The sequence below is a fragment of the Protomyctophum parallelum genome, assembly GCF_964188405.1.
Source record: "Protomyctophum parallelum genome assembly, chromosome: 15".
NCBI classification, from domain to species: domain Eukaryota; kingdom Metazoa; phylum Chordata; class Actinopteri; order Myctophiformes; family Myctophidae; genus Protomyctophum; species Protomyctophum parallelum.
In genome coordinates this window covers 39,181,083-39,201,676 of record NC_139710.1, presented here as the reverse complement: position 1 = coordinate 39,201,676, position 20,594 = coordinate 39,181,083, and the positions used below count along the sequence as shown (strand labels likewise).

The 20,594-nt window shown below is 45.8% G+C and overlaps 1 protein-coding gene across 1 annotated transcript; it reads left to right on the top strand.

The window, feature by feature from the left end:
• Positions 1-9,179: 9,179 nt before the first annotated feature.
• On the top strand, positions 9,180-20,223 carry LOC310871846 (betaine--homocysteine S-methyltransferase 1-like; the record flags this gene model as incomplete). The annotated part of the gene is made up of 10 exons (XM_083783485.1): positions 9,180-9,387; positions 9,605-9,724; positions 11,265-11,272; positions 15,903-16,035; positions 18,085-18,197; positions 18,667-18,858; positions 18,956-19,103; positions 19,364-19,546; positions 19,682-19,910; positions 20,139-20,223. 10 exons carry the CDS (start codon positions 9,180-9,182, stop codon positions 20,221-20,223), a joined length of 1,419 nt encoding a protein of 472 aa, XP_083639611.1.
• Between the last annotated feature and the right edge of the window lie 371 nt (positions 20,224-20,594).

Genomic DNA, 20,594 nt, shown 5'->3' with positions numbered 1-20,594 from the left:
GCTACTTGGTCTGGGCTACTTTTGAACAAATGATTTCATCAATGGGGCGTGGCATGGAGGTGATTAGCCTGTGGCATTGTTGAGGTGTTATGGAAGCCCAGGTTTGCTTTGATAACAGCTTTAATTTGTATTGTTCAGTCTTATGTCTCACACCTTCATCTTGACAATACAACCTAGATTCTCTGTGGGGTTCAGGTCAGGCCAGTTGGCTTGTCAGTTAAGCACAGTAATACCATGGTCAGTACACCAGTTACTAGTAGTTTTGGCTCCGTGGGCAGGTGCCAAATCGAGCTGGAAGAGTGCAGTACTTTCATCCGACGGATCATTGGTCCGAACGACAACCTACCTCCTCCCTCACCCTAACCCTAACCTCCCCCGGGGCAGACACCTAAACCTAACCGCAACCCTCTCCCGACCCGCAGCGCACCTCGGAGCATTGCCCCGTCGGGCCTATGAGTTGTCGAACAAAAGGATGCCCCCCGAGCTGGAAAGGAAAATTAGCATTAGCATTAGTATTAGCATGGAAACTGCCCATAGACACGGCACCATTCGCATTACCATGAAGCTTGTCAACATACTGAAGCATAATGTACTCTAAAAAGATGGCTGTGTTGAAACCGTTGTTAAGTTTTCACTGTCAGTGGACCAACACCATGCAGATAACATGGCCTAAATCAGGGGTCCCCAAACTACGGCCCGCATGCCGTATACGGCCCGCCATGTCATTTTATGTGGCCCGCCTGCCTCAAGCAAAAAATATTTTTTTCATTAGCACTGGATGAGAGCAAATACTTAGATTAATAAATTAAGATTAATTTGTATTATTGTTCTTGTATTGCTATTGGAGACACTGGGGAGGCACTGGGGGGGACACTGGGCAGGCACTGGGGAGACACTGGGGAGGCACTCAGGGGGACACTGGGGAGGCACTGAGGGGACACTGCAGGCACTGGGGAGGCACTGGGGAGGCACTCAGGGAGGCACTCAGGGGGACACTGGGAGGCACTGGGGAGACACTGGGGAGGCACTGGGGAGACACTCAGGGGGACACTGGGAGGCACTCAGGGGGACACTGGGAGGCACTCAGGGGGACACTGGGAGGCACTGGGGAGGCACTCAGGGGGACACTGGGAGGCACTGGGGAGACACTGGGGAGGCACTGGGGAGACACTGGAGAGGCACTCAGGGGTACACTGGGAGGCACTGGGGAGATTTTTTTTTAATAGCCAAAATATAGGATTTTATTTTTATTTTTCATTAGCACTGGATGAGAGCAAATAATTAGATTAATAAATTAAGTTTAATTTGTATTATTGCTCTTGTATTGCTATTGGAGACACTGGGGAGGCACTGGGGGACACTGGGCAGGCACTGGGGAGGCACTGGGGAGACACTGGGGAGGCACTCAGGGGGACACTGGGGAGGCACTGAGGGGACACTGGGGAGGCACTGGGGAGACACTGGGGAGGCACTCAGGGAGGCACTGGGGAGGCACTCAGGGGAACACTGGGAGGCACTGGGGAGACACTGGGGAGGCACTGGGGAGGCACTCAGGGGGACACTGGGAGGCACTCAGGGGGACACTGGGAGGCACTGGGGAGGCACTGGGGAGGCACTCAGGGGGACACTGGGAGGCACTGGGGAGACACTGGGGAGGCACTGGGGAGGCACTCAGGGGGACACTGGGAGGCACTGGGGAGACACTCAGGGGGACACTGGGGAAGAACTGGGGAGGCACTGGGGAGGCACTCGGGGGGGACACTGGGGAGACACTGGTGAGGCACTGGGGAGACACTGGGGAGGCACTCAGGGGGACACTGTGAGGCACTGGGGAGACACTGGGGAGATACTGGGGAGGCACTGGGGAGGCACTCAGGGGGACACTGGGAGGCACTGGGGAGACACTCAGGGGGACACTGGGGAGGCACTCAGGGGGACACTGGGGAGGCACTCAGTGGGACACTGGGGAGGCACTCAGGGGGACACTGGGAGGCACTGGGGAGACACTGGGGAGGCACTGGGGAGACACTCAGGGGGACACTGGGGAGGCACTCAGGGGAACACTGGGAGGCACTGGGGAGACACTGGGGAGGCACTGGGGAGGCACTCGGGGGGACACTGGGGAGACACTGGGGAGGCACTGGGAGACATTGGGGAGGCACTGGGGAGGCACTCAGGGGGACAATGGGGAGGCACTTTGCAGACACTGGGCAGACACTGCAGGGCAGACACTGGGGAGGTACTGGACATTTCATATCACACACACCATGATTCACTAGGCCCCTCAAAAAAAAAAAACAGCTTGGCATGGCGCGATTTATTTCAAGTGTGGCGCAGCGCCATGCCAACAACATTGTGCAGGAAACCCTGGCACTGCTGCATGTACAGTACATGCACTATGCAGCCCTGTAGTGCTGCATGTACAGTACATGCACTATGCAGCCCTGTAGTGCTGCATGTACAGTACATGCACTATGCAGCCCTGTAGTGCTGCATGTACAGTACATTCACTATGCAGTCCTGTAGTGCTGCATACAGTACATGCACTATGCAGCCCTGTAGTGCTGCATGTACAGTACATGCACTATGCAGCCCTGTAGTGCTGCATGTACAGTACATGCACTATGCAGCCCTGTAGTGCTGCATGTACAGTACATGCACTATGCAGCCCTGTAGTGCTGCATGTACAGTATGTGCACTGGTTATTAATATTTGGTTATGTGTGGCTTTCTGGAAAAAAAAAGAATGTTTACGTTTAGGCACCCCTGCGATCGTCACACTTTTTCTGTTACAAACTGACCCCGGCCCCCATCAGAGAAGGGAAAAGTTATGTGGCCCTCACAGGAAAAAGTTTGGGGACCCCTGGCCTAAATCATCACTATTGGACGTCAGGGTTTATGTGGTTAATGGTTAATTTCTACACCATGGTACGATGAGGCAGTAAAGCAGGCTTACTGAAGCACATCTGAGAGCAGGCCAGTGGAAGTGGTGTTGAATTCTGCACTCGGTCAATAGGTTATCCAACACCTATAATAAACAACTGTTGTGTATGTTGTTTCCACGTTTGCCACGTTTCCTTTGAACTTCTGGACTGTGTCTTTGCGTGTGCGTGTAAGCCTTGATTATACACGTAAGCCTTGAACTCCACTGGCTCCCCATCAAATACCGTATCGACTTCAAGATCCTTCTCCACACATTCAAGGCCATTCATAACCTCGCCCCCCCATACCTGTCTGACCTTGTCCATGTCAACATCCCCACCCGGTCTCTCAGGTCTGCCTCCTCCCTCACCCTGAAAGTCCTCCCAGCCCGTCTCTCCACCATGGGCTCAAGAGCCTTCAGCCGCTCTGCCCCTCACCTCTGGAACTCCCTCCCCCCTGACATCAGAAACATGGACTCTATAACCATATTTCAAACTCACCTCAAAACCCACCTGTACGGCAACCTTGAGTGCACTGAAAGGCGCCTTATAAATAAAATGTATTATTATTATTTATTATTGATGTAACCGGACTCCGCCAGATAAAAGACGCTTCCTTCACATGTTTCAAGCTACTTAATTGACACGTGATTGGCAGATCCCGCCCGTAGCTGCCACTGATTGGTCCGAACCGCGGCCGAGATGGTTCGTCGCTACTGCGGGAGTGAATCCAGATTGAGGCTGAGTTGTGAACTTGTGAATCAATGCCGCCACCACCCGGCAGAGTCAGGTTAGTTATACTGTAGCCTCGCCCAGCCATGCGTGCTTTCTGGTATAGAGGGCCCCCCCCCTGTTGATTTATTAACAGTTAACTGTTAACTGTGAGTGGACGACGCCATAAAGCATTACACTTGTTTACAATAGGGCCCACCATTTTCAAAACATTTAGAGACGTACGAATATACACAACTAGTCAAAACAGGAAATCATCATAGGAGGTAAAAATGGTAAAGAAACATAATACAGTGAGGGGGGAAAGGGGTGGGTCGTCCACACCCATCAGATTTTCAGATTTTTACGGGGGCCAGTTTCGAATTGCAGCCTTCCGTAGGTGCCCTTTGAGAGCAGTTTTTAAGGAGTCAAGGGATTTGCATGTCTTAATGACTGTTGGTAGGGCGTTCCACATTTTGGTGGCATAGGAGTGAAATTAATTTATTAGTTCGTTCACTCCCACTCCCAGGAAATGTGTCTCATTTCCCCAGGCTTTCATTTTTGAGCCTGATGCTAATGGCAATAAATGCCTGGGTACCGAGGCTATAGGTTAGCTTTGATGTCCCCACAGTACAAACCGACAGCAGCCAGTTATGTTACATACATTTGTGACCAGATTTGACTGAGAGACTGCCATCGCGCACATTCCAGCTTTTCAAAATGAGTTAATAGCACAGGCAGACTCTTCACATACTAGAGCATGTCTGAAAAAAAGTGTCAGAGTCTGAGCCCACATACAATAACCCCTTTCTTTGAGATTCTGGATTTGTCCGAGGTCAGAATGAAATCAATGACAGTTTGAGAAGAATCACACACTCTTGTGGGTTGGGTAATTAGCTGACTGATACTATGCAGATCACAAAACCGACTAAATGACTTGAACACAGGAGCTTCCTTATGACGCATATCCGTATTGTAGTCGCCAATCAGGATCTTCTCTACACATTCCTCCCCAGCTAAGCACCCCTCAAGTATATCATAGAACTCATTCTGATCAGGGGGTCTATAGACGGTGCCCACTAATACCGATTTCGCATTTTTGAAAATTAATTCAACCCACACAGTTTCAATTTCATCATGCTGCAAGTCAGTACGAGTAATGTATTCAGTATCTTGGTGAATATACATGCACACGCCACCACCATGCCTGTTTCTGTCATTTCTAATGACTGAGTAATTTTCTATTTCAATCTCTGGGTCTTTAGTAGACTCATCAAGTTTAGTTTCAGAGAAACACAGTATGTTTGCCTTACCATTCTGGAACAGATGTCTGATCTCAGCTAGTTTGGGACTCAAGCTATTCACATTCAAATGGAACAGGTGAAGGCCGTTGGATGCGACGATTGTGTTAATTTCGTCTGTGTTGAAGTAGTCAGAGGTGTGACCGAGGATGGGCGTGTCCGCGGCTGAGGTGTGAGTGGGGAGGGGCGGTGGAATGTGGGGGGTGGCGCCGTTGAACATGTCTGAACATGTCTGGACATGTCTGTAGGCCAGGTCAGATCCATCCTGGTGTCTGGGTCCGTGGCTGGGGTGGGAATGGGTGGTCTATTATCCTCTGTAGTCCTGGGTTGACTGTGGGTGTGGGGGAGGGGGTGGTGTTCCTCGTTCAGCTCCATGATCACTGCCGCTGGGGTGGCTTCGGCGAACAAGACGCCTGCGGTGGTATGTGGGGGTCCGCTGGCGTTGGTTGTCTGCAGTTCATGGGCTGATCTTGAAGTTGCGTCCGTGGTCCGTTCCGTGGGGGAGGCGCTCGAGGCGCTCGCGGCGCTCTGGAAGGCGTGGAAGCCGTGGTGCGTTGCGATGGGAACGGCCGTTGTTTGCGGAAGCAACAGTTGCTGCTGTGAGTGCAGTCTTGCTTGTGATCGGGTAACCGGTCCAGGATTGAAGTGAATATCTCCCGATAGTAACAAGAAAAGAATAATCACAGTTCTGCGATCCATCTTGCCAGTCGGGGGCTTGTACTTGCGATTCGGGTTTGCTGTTAACAGGCCATGAATCGCTGCTGATCCAAAAGAAATGTGTTTACATTCAACGCCAGTTAGAAGGTAAAAATCGCTGTGAAACTCCTCCGCTTCGATTCCGTGACGTTCCATCTCTTCTTGGTGGTGTAAGGTCCATGTTGGATTAAAGTATGCGTCCGTAATCCATAGCATGAAGAGGAGGAAAAAGGCGGAAAAGGTTGAAAACATAGCTAACTAGAAAAAGTGCCCTTCTGGGCACAGGTCTCCACCAGGTTATCCACAGATCCGTGCAGTTAGAGGTAAAAACACTTTTCGGCCAGTTATAGCGCCACCTTGAGGTTGAGTTGAAATTGTTCATGTGGCCTTTTGTCCTCGGCCTAGTGGGAATGTGGGTGCACAATTTCACGGAAATCACGCGATGTGTTCATGATTTGCAGCATTTTGTTTGAAACTGAGCACTCCTGTGAACTTTGGAAGCCAATCTTAACCAATCAGGATGGAGTGTGAGAAATCTGAAAGACCGGTTTGGTTGAATGGCTCTAGAGAGACTGTGTACCAATTTGCGTGATGTGTGGAGAAAATCTGTAGGTGTGCTGTGCAAAAACTTGTTTTGCACAAAGCGGCCTCCTGGTGGCGCTATAACAGGCCGTTCTGGAAGGTTTGGGGCAGAGGTTCATCGTTGGCATCCAGGGAGTGTGTGTGCAAAATGTGGCATCGACCGGGTTAACGGTGGCCGAGATTAGCTGCTAACGGACGGACACACACACGGACGGACACGCGGACGGACGGAGTGCAAAACATACTCTCTCCCCATGCCTTCGGCCTGGTGGAGACAAAAATCGCTGTTGTCTGGGGAGCTCTCTGAAGTGCGACCGATCCGTTCGAGGGTCAGCTCATGTCTTCATTCTGTGCGTGGTGCCCCTGTTGTTTGCCCTCGGGCACTGCAGTAAGACAACTTTCATTATAATTGTTATTGTTGTTTTCAATTTATCAATAATAACTTCAACTCTTTCCAGTTCCAATTTAGTTTAGCCTATAGTCTGCGTATACTTCACATTTATCTCCTTTATTGGTTAAACGAGATGGGGAGTCCCCTTTTTACTGAAGACTATAGCAATTGTTATAGGCGCTGCTATCAAAATATAGAGATATTTCACACTTTATTTGGTTTTTGTCTTTTATTTTACTGGGTAGGCCCTATATATGCGCATGCACTTAGTCTTTTATATTACTGGGTATATATGCGCATGCACGCACGCACGCACACACAGCACCCGCACACACACACACACACACACACACACACACACACACACACACACACACACACACACACACACACACACACACACACACACACACACACACACACACACACACACACACACACACACACACACGCATACTCATTGAATGTAGGCTATAAGCTATACATGCTGTATTTAGCTGTCCTGCATGGTGTGGTTTATCATTTAGAGACGAGAGATCTTAGCCTGGTTAATAAACCAGACTAATATCGCACGGACCGCGGGATATTAGTCTGGGGAGGCTCAGCTTGGATTTCATTTCCAGGGGAGCGGGTTGAAACATTTTCTCTTTGACGCAATTGGTCAGAGCTACTGTCAGTCAAAGGTCTCAAGCATTGAAAGTCACTGTACCAAAGCCCGCCCATATTGCATACCGTGTCCCGATTGGCCGCCCCATTTCTCTGGTGTAGGAAATGGGCGTACAATTGAGCCTCTCCAGACCGTAATCCGCCGGCAGGCAGTTTATTTTTGCCAACGGCTGATTCGGTCTGGTTTATTAACCAGGCTAGAGAGATCTGACCCCATACCCAGGGGGCAAAGGGGGTTGACCTGCATTTGCCATGACCTCAAAGGTTGTGCACCAGAAATAATATCTATGACCCCGTAGGATCACAACCTATATGGACAACCCGGTCAATTTTTTGCTGGAAATCCAATATGGCCGCCCCAATATTAGCCCCTATTAGTTATAATAGGGGTTGAATAGGGCAATATTTTAAACTGAGGGATATTTCCACGAAACTTCACAGGTTGATCAATGATATATATACGAAAATTTTTTTGTATTGCAAGTTTCCATGAAATCCAATATGGCCGCCACAATATGGCCACCACAATATTAGCACCCAGAAAATACGTTTGGCTCTAACTGCTGAATGAGATGAGCTAGAAATGCAAACTCATTGTCAATTTCATGTTTTCTGACCATGAGAGACTCAATGGAATACCTGTTTTTATTATTGGGTGTGTCTGGGTCCTTATGGTGCATATTTACAAGATGGTGGCTACCCGGAATAGTGCTTTACCATGATTACTACCATGATTGTTGACTGTTTTGTCAAACACAAGCAATATTAATCCATTGGCTAAGATTAATTGCACATTAGGGACATATATTCTTGAGCTTGCATATTGTCAAAATGGCTGCAAACGTGAAAAAGAAAAGTGACATTACTTTTCCTGTCAGATCCTATTATACTCAGGGGGCAAACCACTTTTTTTTTAGGAAACCTGCATTTTCCATAACATCAAAGGTTGTCCTCCAGAAATAATATCTATGACCCCGTAGGATCACAACCTATATGGACAACCCGGTAATTATTTTGCTGGAAATCCAATATGGCCGCCACAATATTAGCCCCTAGATATAATGGGGATGAATAGGGCAAGATTTTAAACTGAGGGATATTTCCACGAAACTTCAGGGGTTGATCAATGATATAAATACGGAAAAAAAAGATTATTGCAAGTTTCCATGAAATCCAATCTGGCCGCCATGATATTAGCACTCAGATACTAACTTCTGAACCAGATGAGCTAGAAATGCAAACTTGGTGTCTATTACATGGTTTCTGACCATGAGAGACTCAATGGAATACCTGTTTTTATTATTGGGTGTGTCTTCTCTGGACCCGAAATTGTTCTACCATGATTGTTGACTGTTTTGGCAAACACAAGCAATATTAATCCATTGGCTAATATGTATGGCCCAGAAGGGACATATATCCTTGAGCTTGCATATTGTCAATATGGCTGCAAACGTGAAAAAGAAAAGAGATATTACATTTCCCGTCAGATCCTATGTAGAGTTGTAGGAATGATTTCCCATAAAATCCACTTGCCAACAACTTCAGCTTTAGGGCAATCAAAATTCACTCAATCAATGCGAATAACAGGACATAAAGTGCAGTCTGTGAATGGGAGTGAAGAGGTTGCCTATACGGTCTTCATATTCACCTTTGTTGTTTGTTGTTGCTGGTTCTAAGGCCAGTTGGAATGAATCTATGAGAAGTAGAGGAGTAATGATGGATGCAAACAGGCTGCATGTAAAACATTGCTATTCACAAATTGCTACTGCGCTAGAAGAAAACATTACGGAAGCACTGCACAAGATCAAAATCCTTATCAACGGACTCCATGAAGCCCACAAACAACATCTTGATGATAAGGCTTGCAGCCAGAAGAAGCAGTCCTGCTCACTGACAAGAATGACATCCTAGCATGCTGGACAGAGCACGATACCCCATACCCCAGCTGCCAATCAAAGCTGAACTGGCTGACCCCCCCACCAACGCAGAGACATTGAAAGCACTCCAACAGACCACTTCTGGAAAGGCACCAGGAGGTGATGGGTTGCCCGCTGAGGCGCAGACATCTATACAAGAATGGAGGCATGGCACTAGTAGAAAAGCTAACGTCCCTGTACCAGGTAATCTGAAAGATGGGTGATCTCCCTCAAGACTTCAAGGACGTATCCATAGTGCATGTTAACAAGTGCAAAGGGGACAGGGCATCCTGCGATAACCATCGCTGTACAGCCCTCCTGAACATCGCAGGAAAGATCTTAGTGAGAATCATCCTCAACCGGCTCATCAGCCATGTAGCTGAGAATGTTGTCCCTATATCCCAATGTGGTTTCCGCGCAGGCAGAAGTACCTGTGACATGATCTTTGCCATTCACCAGCGACAAGAAAAGTGCAGAGATCAGAACAAGGGTCTCTATATGGTGTTTGTCAACCTCACCAAGGCCTTTGGCACAGTCAATGGTGAGGGCCTGGCAGATCCTTGGCAAGTTTGGCTGTCCAGATAAGTTGACCTCTCGTAGTCAGAAACCATGAGTTTGTATTTCTAGCTCACCTGGTCATGGAAACATACAACATACATACAAAAAGATTTTGTATTCATATCATTGATCAACCTGTGAAGTTTCGTGGAAATATCCCTCAGTTAAAGAACGTGCCCTATTCACCCCTATTATATACTGTATAGGCTAATGGGGGCTAATATTGTGGCGGCCATATTGGATTTCCAGCAAAAAATGTACCGTATATGTCCATATAGGTTGTGATTCTATTGGGTCTTAGATATTATTTCTGGTGGACAACATTTGATGTTATGGCAAATGCAGGTATCCAAAAAAAGGAGTGGTTTGCCCCCTGGGTAATAGGATCTGACAGGAAAAGTAATCTCTTTTCTTTTTCACGTTTGCATCCTTTTTGACAATATGCAAGCTCAAGAATATATGTCCCTTCTGTGCAATGAATCTTAGCCAATGGATTAATATTGCTTGTGTTTGCCAAAACAGTCAACAATCATGCAATAAATGATTCCGGGTAGGCACCATCTTGTAAATATGCACAATAAGGGTCCAGACACACCCAATAATAAAAACAGGTATTCCATTGAGTCTCTCATGGTCAGAAACCATGTAATAGACACCAAGTTTGCTTTTCTAGCTCATCTCGTTCAGCAGTTAGAGCCAAACCTATATTTTCTGGGTGCTAATATTATGGTGGCCATATTGTGTCGGCCATATTGGATTTCATGGAAACTTTCAATACAATTTTTTTTTGTTTATATTATTATATTATATACATTGATCAACCTGTGAAGTTTCGTGGAAATATCCCTCAGTTTAAAATGTTGCCCTATTCACCCCCCATTATAACTAGTAGGGGCTAATATTGGGGTGGCCATATTGGATTTCCAGCAAAAAAATGACCGGGTTGTCCATATAGGTTGTGATCCTACGGGGTCATAGATATTATTTCTTGTGGACAACCTTTGAGGTCATGGCAAATGCAGGTTTCCTAAAAAAAGGTTGGTTTGCCCCCTGGGTACCAGGGCCGAACCTGGAGATACCCTAGTGCAGGGACGAGGGTTCCAGTTGGACCACCTATCACAAACGGCACAAATGTGGCTTCTCCTCCAGCATTTACTTCGTATTTGTTCAGGTATACCTTATATAACAGGACAGCTGCATGTCGATGTGTCCTTGAGTAAAATACTGAATCCTATCCACACTTTTCCTGGGCTGTGTGTGCTCCAGTTCCTGTCGATTTGATCCAATGAAAGATGACCAATGATATCCAATGAAACAGGAACTGGAGCACACACAGCCCAGGAAAAGTGTGGATAGGCTATAGTGTCTTGCTCAAGGACACACACACACGCACGCACGCAGACAGCAGAGGAAACCATGCAACCTGATTTGTTTTATCATTTATCTTTCAGGAACGTTATGGAAACTTCAAGGGCCATGCTGCCCTGATTCACAAGTACTTTGTTGTGATCTCACCCTTGCAGGATGTCAGGTATAATTATACATTCCTTGTAGATCGGCTATTTTGGCAATTAAAGGATATTTAGTTTAATCAATAGTTCAATGAGAACATTGTATCACTGAGAGACAGACAGTCACTCCTTTCTGAACAAAAGCGCTTTCATGACTCATGTGGAAAAACTGTTTTGGTAGAAAATGTATCTAAAAAGTCTAAAGCAAGTGGTTCTCAACCAGTGGTCCATGCAGGCGGGGACCACCAGTGGTCCTTGTGGACGTTCCCAGGTGGTCCCCATCTAAAAGAGTTGGTCTCGTTAAACCTTTTTTTTATGTAGCCTAGGCTATGTGTCACTGTTGTCCTGCTTTTTAATTGTGTGTAAGTGTTGTTGCTATTGAATTGTGGACAAAAATCTTATCCAACGATAACAACAATATTCTTTAGTTTTGGGTCTGAGACTGACTGGTATAGTCTAGTACTAACTAGTCTACTGACTCAAAGTAACATAACAGTGCTGAAAATGATGGCTCTTGGTTCTACACGGCCAAAGGCCTTCCACAAGGGGTCAGTAGAGCTGCATGTATAGGAACTAATGAGGATCAGATTCAGAGCCATTGAATTATACAAAATTGCGCCATTGAGGGGGCAGAAAACTGCGCTCGAGGGCGGATTCATGCAGCCTGGACTGGAGAGGGACAAGCTGGAGTTTGACATAGGCCTACATTGTTTTCAACGAGGGCGGCACAATTATCAGCAATTTTAGGAACGCATGCGTGCAACATGACAACTGTTTTAAAGTATTTGCAACTGAATGGCTGGAAATGGAAGTTTAGAGTTTACATAGCCTGCATAGTGCATGCATAAACTTCCCTAATGATTATATCTGGTTTCAGTATTTATTTATGATGCATTTTTCTCTATTATTTATAAGCCGGTTATTGTAGCGGTCAATTTGTATTGGTGGTGGGGAAGGGTGCGGGGCGGGGGTCGCGAAGACGCAAAACATATGATGGCCAAAGCATTTTCGGGGGTCCCGAGTAGGGATAGGCTACGAACCCCCATTTAATGGCATTTCTATCTCTGGGACCCCAATGTATATTGTAAAATCAATGTTAATTTAACTCTGAGAGTGTGGGCCTACAACTCTCTTTTGTACACTCTCAGAGTTACAGACCCATAAGGGTCCATTTGGTTTCAAACTATCATTTAGCTCTCAACCAGACCACTGGTTGAGAACCACTGATGTAGGGCTTTCAGTAATATAAGAGCAGTTTGTTTTGAACCCATAGCACAGTCTTTTCAGTTTTCACTAGAGGGAGCTATTGCTCAGTCAGTGGGTATTTGTAATTATGGCATGACATGACCCTGTGCAGTGTTGTACTTGAACTTGAACTTGAGATACAGTGTACTTGATATGTATTGTGTAGGCCTACGCCCTGTACTGCCTGAACTGTAGCATACTTTATAGATAGGCTACGAGAGACATCTCGGCGGCAGCAAGGTCAGACTTGCTGCAGTAGGCACGTTATTTTGTCTCATATCTTATTGTCACGTCATTATGATCAAGCACTATATATGTTCCCTCTTGTGTAATAAACTTAGTGAACCTTTAGCGTGATACTGTCTCGTGTTGCGTTATTGTTCTCCCGCCGCAGTCGCCGTACCGAAGGAATACTTCAACCGGATTATAACACACCACCCAGCCTGCACACACTACCTAATATGTAAACGACATGACATCAGCTTGTGACTGCAACTGGTTCCTGTTCGCAGATGACTCAGCACTGCTGGTCTCGGACAGGAACAAACTGCAGGTTGAAAAGACCCTCAGCTCTGAACTCGGTAGAATCTGCACCTGGCTCGCTGATAACAAACTATCCTTACACCTGGGAAAAACTGAATCCATTCTCTTCGGATCAAATAGTAATCTCAGCAAGGCAGATGGCTTCTTGGTTAGAGTGGGTGACAATATTATCACACGAAAAGATGAAATTACCTACCTAGGTTCCATCCTGGAGGCTAATCTTTCCGGTGATAAAATGGCCACCAACGTAATAAAAGGAGTCAATCAAAGAACAAGATTCCTTTACAGGATCTCCTCACTGGTCAACAAAAACACCTTGAAGACCTTAACAGGAGCCCTCGTACAAGGTTTCTTTGACTATGCTATGCATGCACCTCTTGGTACCACAATACCTTAAAGGCCCTTAAAACAAGGCTCCAGACCTCCCAAAACAAACTGGTCAGGCTCCTACTTGGCCTCACCCCCCGAACCCACCTCACCCCTGCCCACTTTGACAGGCTGGAATGAATCTATCTATCTATCTAGAGCACTTATGACATAAATGGTTTGCCAGCCAAGTCTATGGACTTTAATGTGTGTTGATGGCACTAAATTACAACATGAGACGTCATGTGCATGGCCAATATAAATACAGTGGGCGCCCCTCACTTCACAGGAGTGTGATTTTTTTATTTATTACCCAGAGCAACCAACCAAGTTACTTGTGATTTTTTTCCTTTTGTTCAGCCAATTACAAAGAAGTGTTGCATAATCATCATGCATGAGGAATCCCATTGGCTTTCGGAAAGCGCCCGTCTTGCAAGTTCCTCCTGCCTTGGCTGTTGTGCAAGCAGACACAAACCTGACACTGACAGGACAACATGAAAAAGGTATGTCAAAGATGTATTTTTAGTGGAAGGCTATATCTGAAGCAATACTCGATTTGTTATCAGTTATGTATATTGGATTCTTATAATTTTGATAAAGCTTACATTTTCAAAAATAAAATGTATATTCATGTATATTTATTGATTGATTTATTGTATTCATCTCATTTGAGTGTTACTTTAATATTGTATGACTGAACTATCTGAATGTTATGATTGTGTCTGAATGGGCTGCCCTAGCAGGGAACGTAAACAAGATAAGGAAGATAAGGTTCACTGGGAGAGTAGCCAGGTGCGTCTGAGTACAACCCATTTAGTCCTGAGGCAGATTCTATGCTCAACCTATTTAATTTCAAGGACCCCCAGAATTATCTCTATTTGGCTGCGGACTCGCAACTGAAAATGTTTTTCCAGGGACTAAAGTATTTACAAAATGCTTAAAACACCAAAGGGGTTCCCGTTCAGAATGGGTTAAATCCTTGGGATTAACCTTTCATCCTCATGGATCTCTGTACGTGTCAGGATATGTTTTTTTGGACCCCGAAGTGGACGGAATTCGACAGGTCGAAGGTTAAACATTGTCAAAACGTAAAGTCCATGAACAGATACCGGTAGTCCACAAAACAGATAGTCCACCATGGTAAACAAATCTCCAGCAGAGCCAGGCAAAAGGGAGGTCAGAATCCATGCAGGCACAGGTGGTGTCCATTCGTTTGTGCAGGTGTGACTGCTTGTGAACCTCCACTCTGACTGGCTGATTGGGAGTGAGCAGATATGAGATGGGTGGTGATGATGAAGCACTGGGCCCTAGTGGTAAGAGGTGGGACTGCAGGCGGACCCATGGAGTTATGACGAGGAAACCCAGTGCAGCTGGGCTTAACATTGAGCACTCGTTTGCACTTCCGCATTTTGGACCAAATCGAAAAAAATCAGAAGTAGAGTGTTCTTCCGGGTGCTTCAAAACGCCACTGAGCAACTTCCACTGAAATGAATACCTGGGTATAAAAAGTGAAACGTTGCTGTTTAGTTCTGATTAGGGACGTACAGCAGAGCCATGTCCCAAATGACCCATGAGCTCTGGTTGGTATTGGTACAGTATATCACAGAATATCACAAATCGACACAGATCTTGAACCATTCAATGCTTTCTAAACCAATGGTAGTATTTTGAAATTGTTTGTTTGACATACATTTCAAGGAGCCAGTTTGAAGATCTAAGAACTGGTCTAGTCTAGTTGACAAATATTTGTCTATGACAAATGTTCGTCGACTACCTTTTTTCACTGCAGAAAACTAAATGAAAACTAAGCTACGGTGACTAAGACTAAATATATTGACAATTTCGTCAACAAATAAAAAACAAAAAAATGTTAAGGGACTAGTGGACAAGAGATCCAGTATGAGTCATTTTTAACCCCGCGTCACCAGGCTTTCCACCTCGGAGGAAAGCCTGGTCTGTGTTCCAAAATCGCCGTGTGAACCGGTCTGGAGCGGATGGTAATTTACGTCATGTTGTAGTCGCTGAGTTGTGGTCATCAGGCAGGAAACCACAAGGTGGAATAAGAAGTACCCATTCACAGTACTGATTCCGCCTTGTGGTTTCCTGCCAGATGACTACAAATCATTGACTACAACATGACGGAAGTTACCATCCGCTCCCGACTGTATCATAAACCTGAAATTAAATAGAATGCTGTCCGGGCTAAGTCATTTTAGACATGGTTGTACGCTGAAAATGGCAGATCTACAAGATCACATTCCTCACAACGCTTTGCAGCGTTGTGACTCTTATGAGCTTGTAGTTCAGCTATTTTCAGCATGCAAAGTAGTAAAGCAGTAACATTCTGAATCAACTTCCGCTGTGACTGGTCTATTTAATGTTTTAGGGAGACCTGTAACTAAGACACCGTACGATACAGTAGTCAAGTCTACTGAAGATGAATGCATGGAATGTATGTTTTTTCTGACCTTGCTATTCAAATAAACTTGCCTTCAGGGTATCCTGGAGCGTCTGAATGCAGGGGATCTGGTTGTGGGAGACGGAGGATATGTGTGGGCGTTGGAGAAGAGGGGCTACGTGAAGGCAGGTCACTGGACACCTGAGGCCGCTGTAGAGCACCCCGAAGCAGGTACCACACACACACACACACACACACACACACACACACACACACACACACACACACACACACACACACACACACACACACACACACACACACACACACACACACACACACACACACACACACACACACACACACACACACACACACACACACACACACACACACACACACAGGCGGCAGTGGCTCAGGGGTAGAGTGGCCAGTAGAGCAGGTTTCCCAGTTCTCTGTGTGTGTGTGTGTGTGTGTGTGTGTGCATGCATTTTAAAACAGTTTTTAATTTTTAATATCATATTGTCTATGTCCCTCAAACCTATTTCTAATGGTTTCAGCCTCAATCACCACTCTGATATAACCAGTCCTTCTTTCTGGACTTTGAGCAGTTTTAGCTGCAATACCACAATGTCCTGAGGTGGTGGGGGTGCTGATATGCAGATTATTGAATAAGTCAATATAAACCCTGGCACAAATCAATAAACAATCAAAATACCTTTAACCTATACAAGTATAATCTTACTATTCTAATCTAGCCTATATCAAAAGTGACTGTTACAAAAAGCTGGTGCCAGTAGCTCTACAAACAGATCCCATAAAGTCAGACTGCTTAGCAGTAATCGGACAATCAGTCAGCCAAAGGCTGCCCTGAAACTCTTCATTTTAACATGCCTTCTACTTCTAGCGAGTTAAACTTTTGCAGAACATAACTAAACTAAAGACAAGAATAGGGTGTGTAGGTCAAGAATATGGTGACACCAAACTTTTGTGTGTGTAACAGTTTCCATTCCATGCCAGCTTGGAAAATAAACAATGGCAGACATTGTAAACAAAGTGGAAATGCAAATTTGGAACTGAAGACTGAAGAAGAAGAGTATACAAAGTAGGATGACATTGATGACATCACGATGAGGACAAAATCAGTCGAGCTGTTCCTGAGAGCAATTTCAATTAAAGCACCTATATGAACTAGACCCCAGGAAATTGTATCTGGCCATAAAAGATAACAGGATCTACTGAATGTGAAGGGGGTGACAGACTGACATGTTGAGCCATACAACGCACTGAACGCAGTATGGCATCCCCCTATAGTACCCCCCTTCACATTCGGTAGATCCTGTGATCTTTTGTGGCCAGATGTAATTTCCTGGGGTCTAGTAGGACTATAAAAAAAAATCACTATAACATTTTGTAAAACAATACATGTTTGGATGCCCCCCCTGCCCATACCATGGCTAAAATCACTATAAACGAAAGAAAGCAGCAAATGGAAAAAACATCTTTTACTTTCTCTAATAAAACCTAAAACATGAACCTTGGTTGGAAAAAAAAAAACTAAAGTTGTCCTTTAAATCCTGTCATGCCCACTCATGTACTTACAGGTACATGATGGTTTTTACTATTATCTTCCTTTTTCCAACCAACCACATAAACAAAGGTTGCATCTGTCAATGATTTACTACATGTGTGTGTGTGTCAGGGCAACTCAGCCCTCCAACAATATGTAGGCCTGTAGTAGGCTATACTCTATCAGTGGTCAGGGGACCACCAGTGGTCCTTGAGGGGGTTCCAGGTGGTCCCCAGCTAAATTACGGAGAGTTGGTAACCAAATGGACCCTTAACTCTCTCAAGAGTTAAATTATTGTTAATTGAACATCCAAGTTTGCCTGTTTCCGTTATCTCTCCTATCGTATCAACACAGCATGGAATTGTGGACAAAATCTTATCCAACAACAACAAAATGTTCAAAGTGTTGGGTCTGAGAGGCTAAATCTCTTCAAATGGCGGTCCTTGACTCATAATAAATAATGGTCCTTGATCCATTGGCCTGCTCTATACCAGTATTGTTGATGTGGATAATGTCACAGACAGGCCAGTCCAAGTTTTCTCGTGTAATGATTTCTTTATAATTGTTAATTGTACAATTGCACAAGTAGTTATTTATTGTGGAGAATATGAGAGTTGTCATGCTGCCCTACAACCCATCTGCATCAAATATACTGTTAACCAGGCTCTCCTATACACCAGCACTCACAAAACATGCTTTTCTTCCGTCAGTTCGTCAGCTGCACAGGGAGTTCCTCAGGGCTGGGGCCGACGTCCTTCAGACCTTCACCTTCTACTGTAGCGACGACAAGCTGGAGATCAGTGGCAACGTCAGCAACATCACTGTTAGTATAGTAGAATCATCATCATTATGCCATTTAGGTCTTGACGTCGAAATAAAATAAAAAAGTCTTCTAAATCCTGACAGTTTTCTGTATACCTATGTTTCTGTATCAGTGGTGCTCAATATTTCATGTCAAGAACCCCAAAAATTGAATTAGCCACAGACCCCTCCCCCCCATCTGAAAATATGATATTCCAGGAACCCCTCAGAAGCAAATAGTTTAGTTAAAAACGCTCTTTCACTCTGAAAGAATATATATTCAAAGATTTGTGCCGCATTTTCACGGTTTTTCAAAAATAGCAGACGAAAATTTTTATTTTTCAATAACTAAAGTATAACATAATGCTTAAAACACCAAACACCAGAATGGGTTATAGTACATTTCAACATCACTGAATAGTCTCACAGACAGATTGAGTCCCCGTTCCTAGAAACCACCTCTCACCTCTCTTGCTTTCTGACACAAACAGGGAACCCAAATCAACGAGGCTGCCTGTGACATAGCGAGGGAGGTGGCCAATGAGGGTGGGGCGCTGGTGGCCGGGGGTGTGTCCCAGACACCGTGCTACAACGACACCCACAGTGAGACGGAGGTGAAGGCGATCTTTAAGAAACAGATGGACGCTTTTGTCAAGAAGGACATCGACTTCTTAATGGTGGAGGTGAATGATGGACTGGCATTTGAATACTCTGTATTGGTATTGGTGTGTTTTCCAGAAGAGTTGTTGTTATAACTGAACCTGCAGGTTTCTCCCGCAGTACTTCTCTCACGTAGAAGAGGCCGTGTGGGCAGTGGAGGTCCTCAAAACCAGCGGAAAACCCATCGGAGCCACGCTCTGCATAGCGCCTTCTGGAGACCTCGATGGAGTCCCGCCAGGGGAGTGTGCCGTCAGGCTGGTGAAGGCTGGTACGTGGCCTGCTCAGTTCCAACACATTGCTCAAAGGGATTCATACATAAAATGCTGACGAAAAAGAAAAGAAACGCACCCGTGCAAACTGAGCGATGCAACTTGCAGGTATACAGGGTGGGTTAATAGGTTGTACTCTTGGGAGCTCAAAACGTACTATAGAATAAAATCAGATGAACAAACTTGACAGACATCTTTAGACTTTAGACTCATTTGTGTGTGTGTGTGTGTGTGTGTGTGTGTGTGTGTGCGTTTACAGGAGCAGATATAGTTGGAATTAACTGCCACCTGGACCCTGCGTCGGGCCTCCGTACCGTGAAGCTGATGAAGGAGGGCTTGGAGCAGGCCGGTCTCAAAGCCCACCTCATGATCCAACCTCTGGGATTCCTCACACCCGAGTGCAACCATTCTGGATACCTCCGTCTGCCAGAGTTTCCCTTCGGTCAGTATTAACCCATGGACCGGTATTTGTCATTCATTGTCATTGTATACTGAACTATAGAAATTTGCTTCCAAAAACAACAACACTGACTGAAACGTGACGAATAACAACATAGACATTATTGTTTCTTTTCAGCAATGGAGCCCAGGGGGTTGACTCGCTTTGACGTTCACAAGTACGCAAGGGAGGCCTACGACGCCGGCATCCGCTACATCGGCGGCTGCTGTGGATTCGAGCCATATCACACCAGGGCCATAGCAGAGGAGCTGGCATCCGAGAGAGGCTTCCTCCCGCCGGCCTCCGAGAAGCATGGAGTCTGGGGCGCTGCCCTGTCGATGCACACCAAGCCGTGGTACAGAGCCAAGTAAGAACACGTATACGATCTGAATAGAGGCAGTGTTGTTTTTATTTTAGTTTCCATTTTAGTTTTTATAGTGATAGTCTCGAATAGTTTTCATTTACTTTTAATCACAATTTAGTAATTTACTTTTAGTCACATTTTTAGTCACCCGGAATGCTGGTTACGATAACTATTATCAATAACCCTTCAATTTCCCGACGGTGCTGTGATTAACGTCTTCATCTGTTTCAGAGCTCATCGTGAATACTGGGAAAACCTTCTGCCTTCTTCTGGACGCCCCAAATGCCCTTCCATGACCTCCCCAGAAGACCAGTGAACACCATATGGGTCATCACAGGTCTTCTGGACGCCCCAAATGCCCTTCCATGACCTCCCCAGAAGACCAGTGAACACCATATGGGTCATCACAGGTCTTCTGGACGCCCCAAATGCCCTTCCATGACCTCCCCAGAAGACCAGTGAACACCAAATGGGTCATCACAGGTCTTCTGGACGCCCCAAATGCCCTTCCATGACCTCCCCAGAAGACCAGTGAACACCATATGGGTCATCACAGGTCTTCTGGACGCCCCAAATGCCCTTCCATGACCTCCCCAGAAGACCAGTGAACACCATATGGGTCATCACAGGTCTTCTGGACGCCCCAAATGCCCTTCCATGACCTCCCCAGAAGACCAGTGAACACCA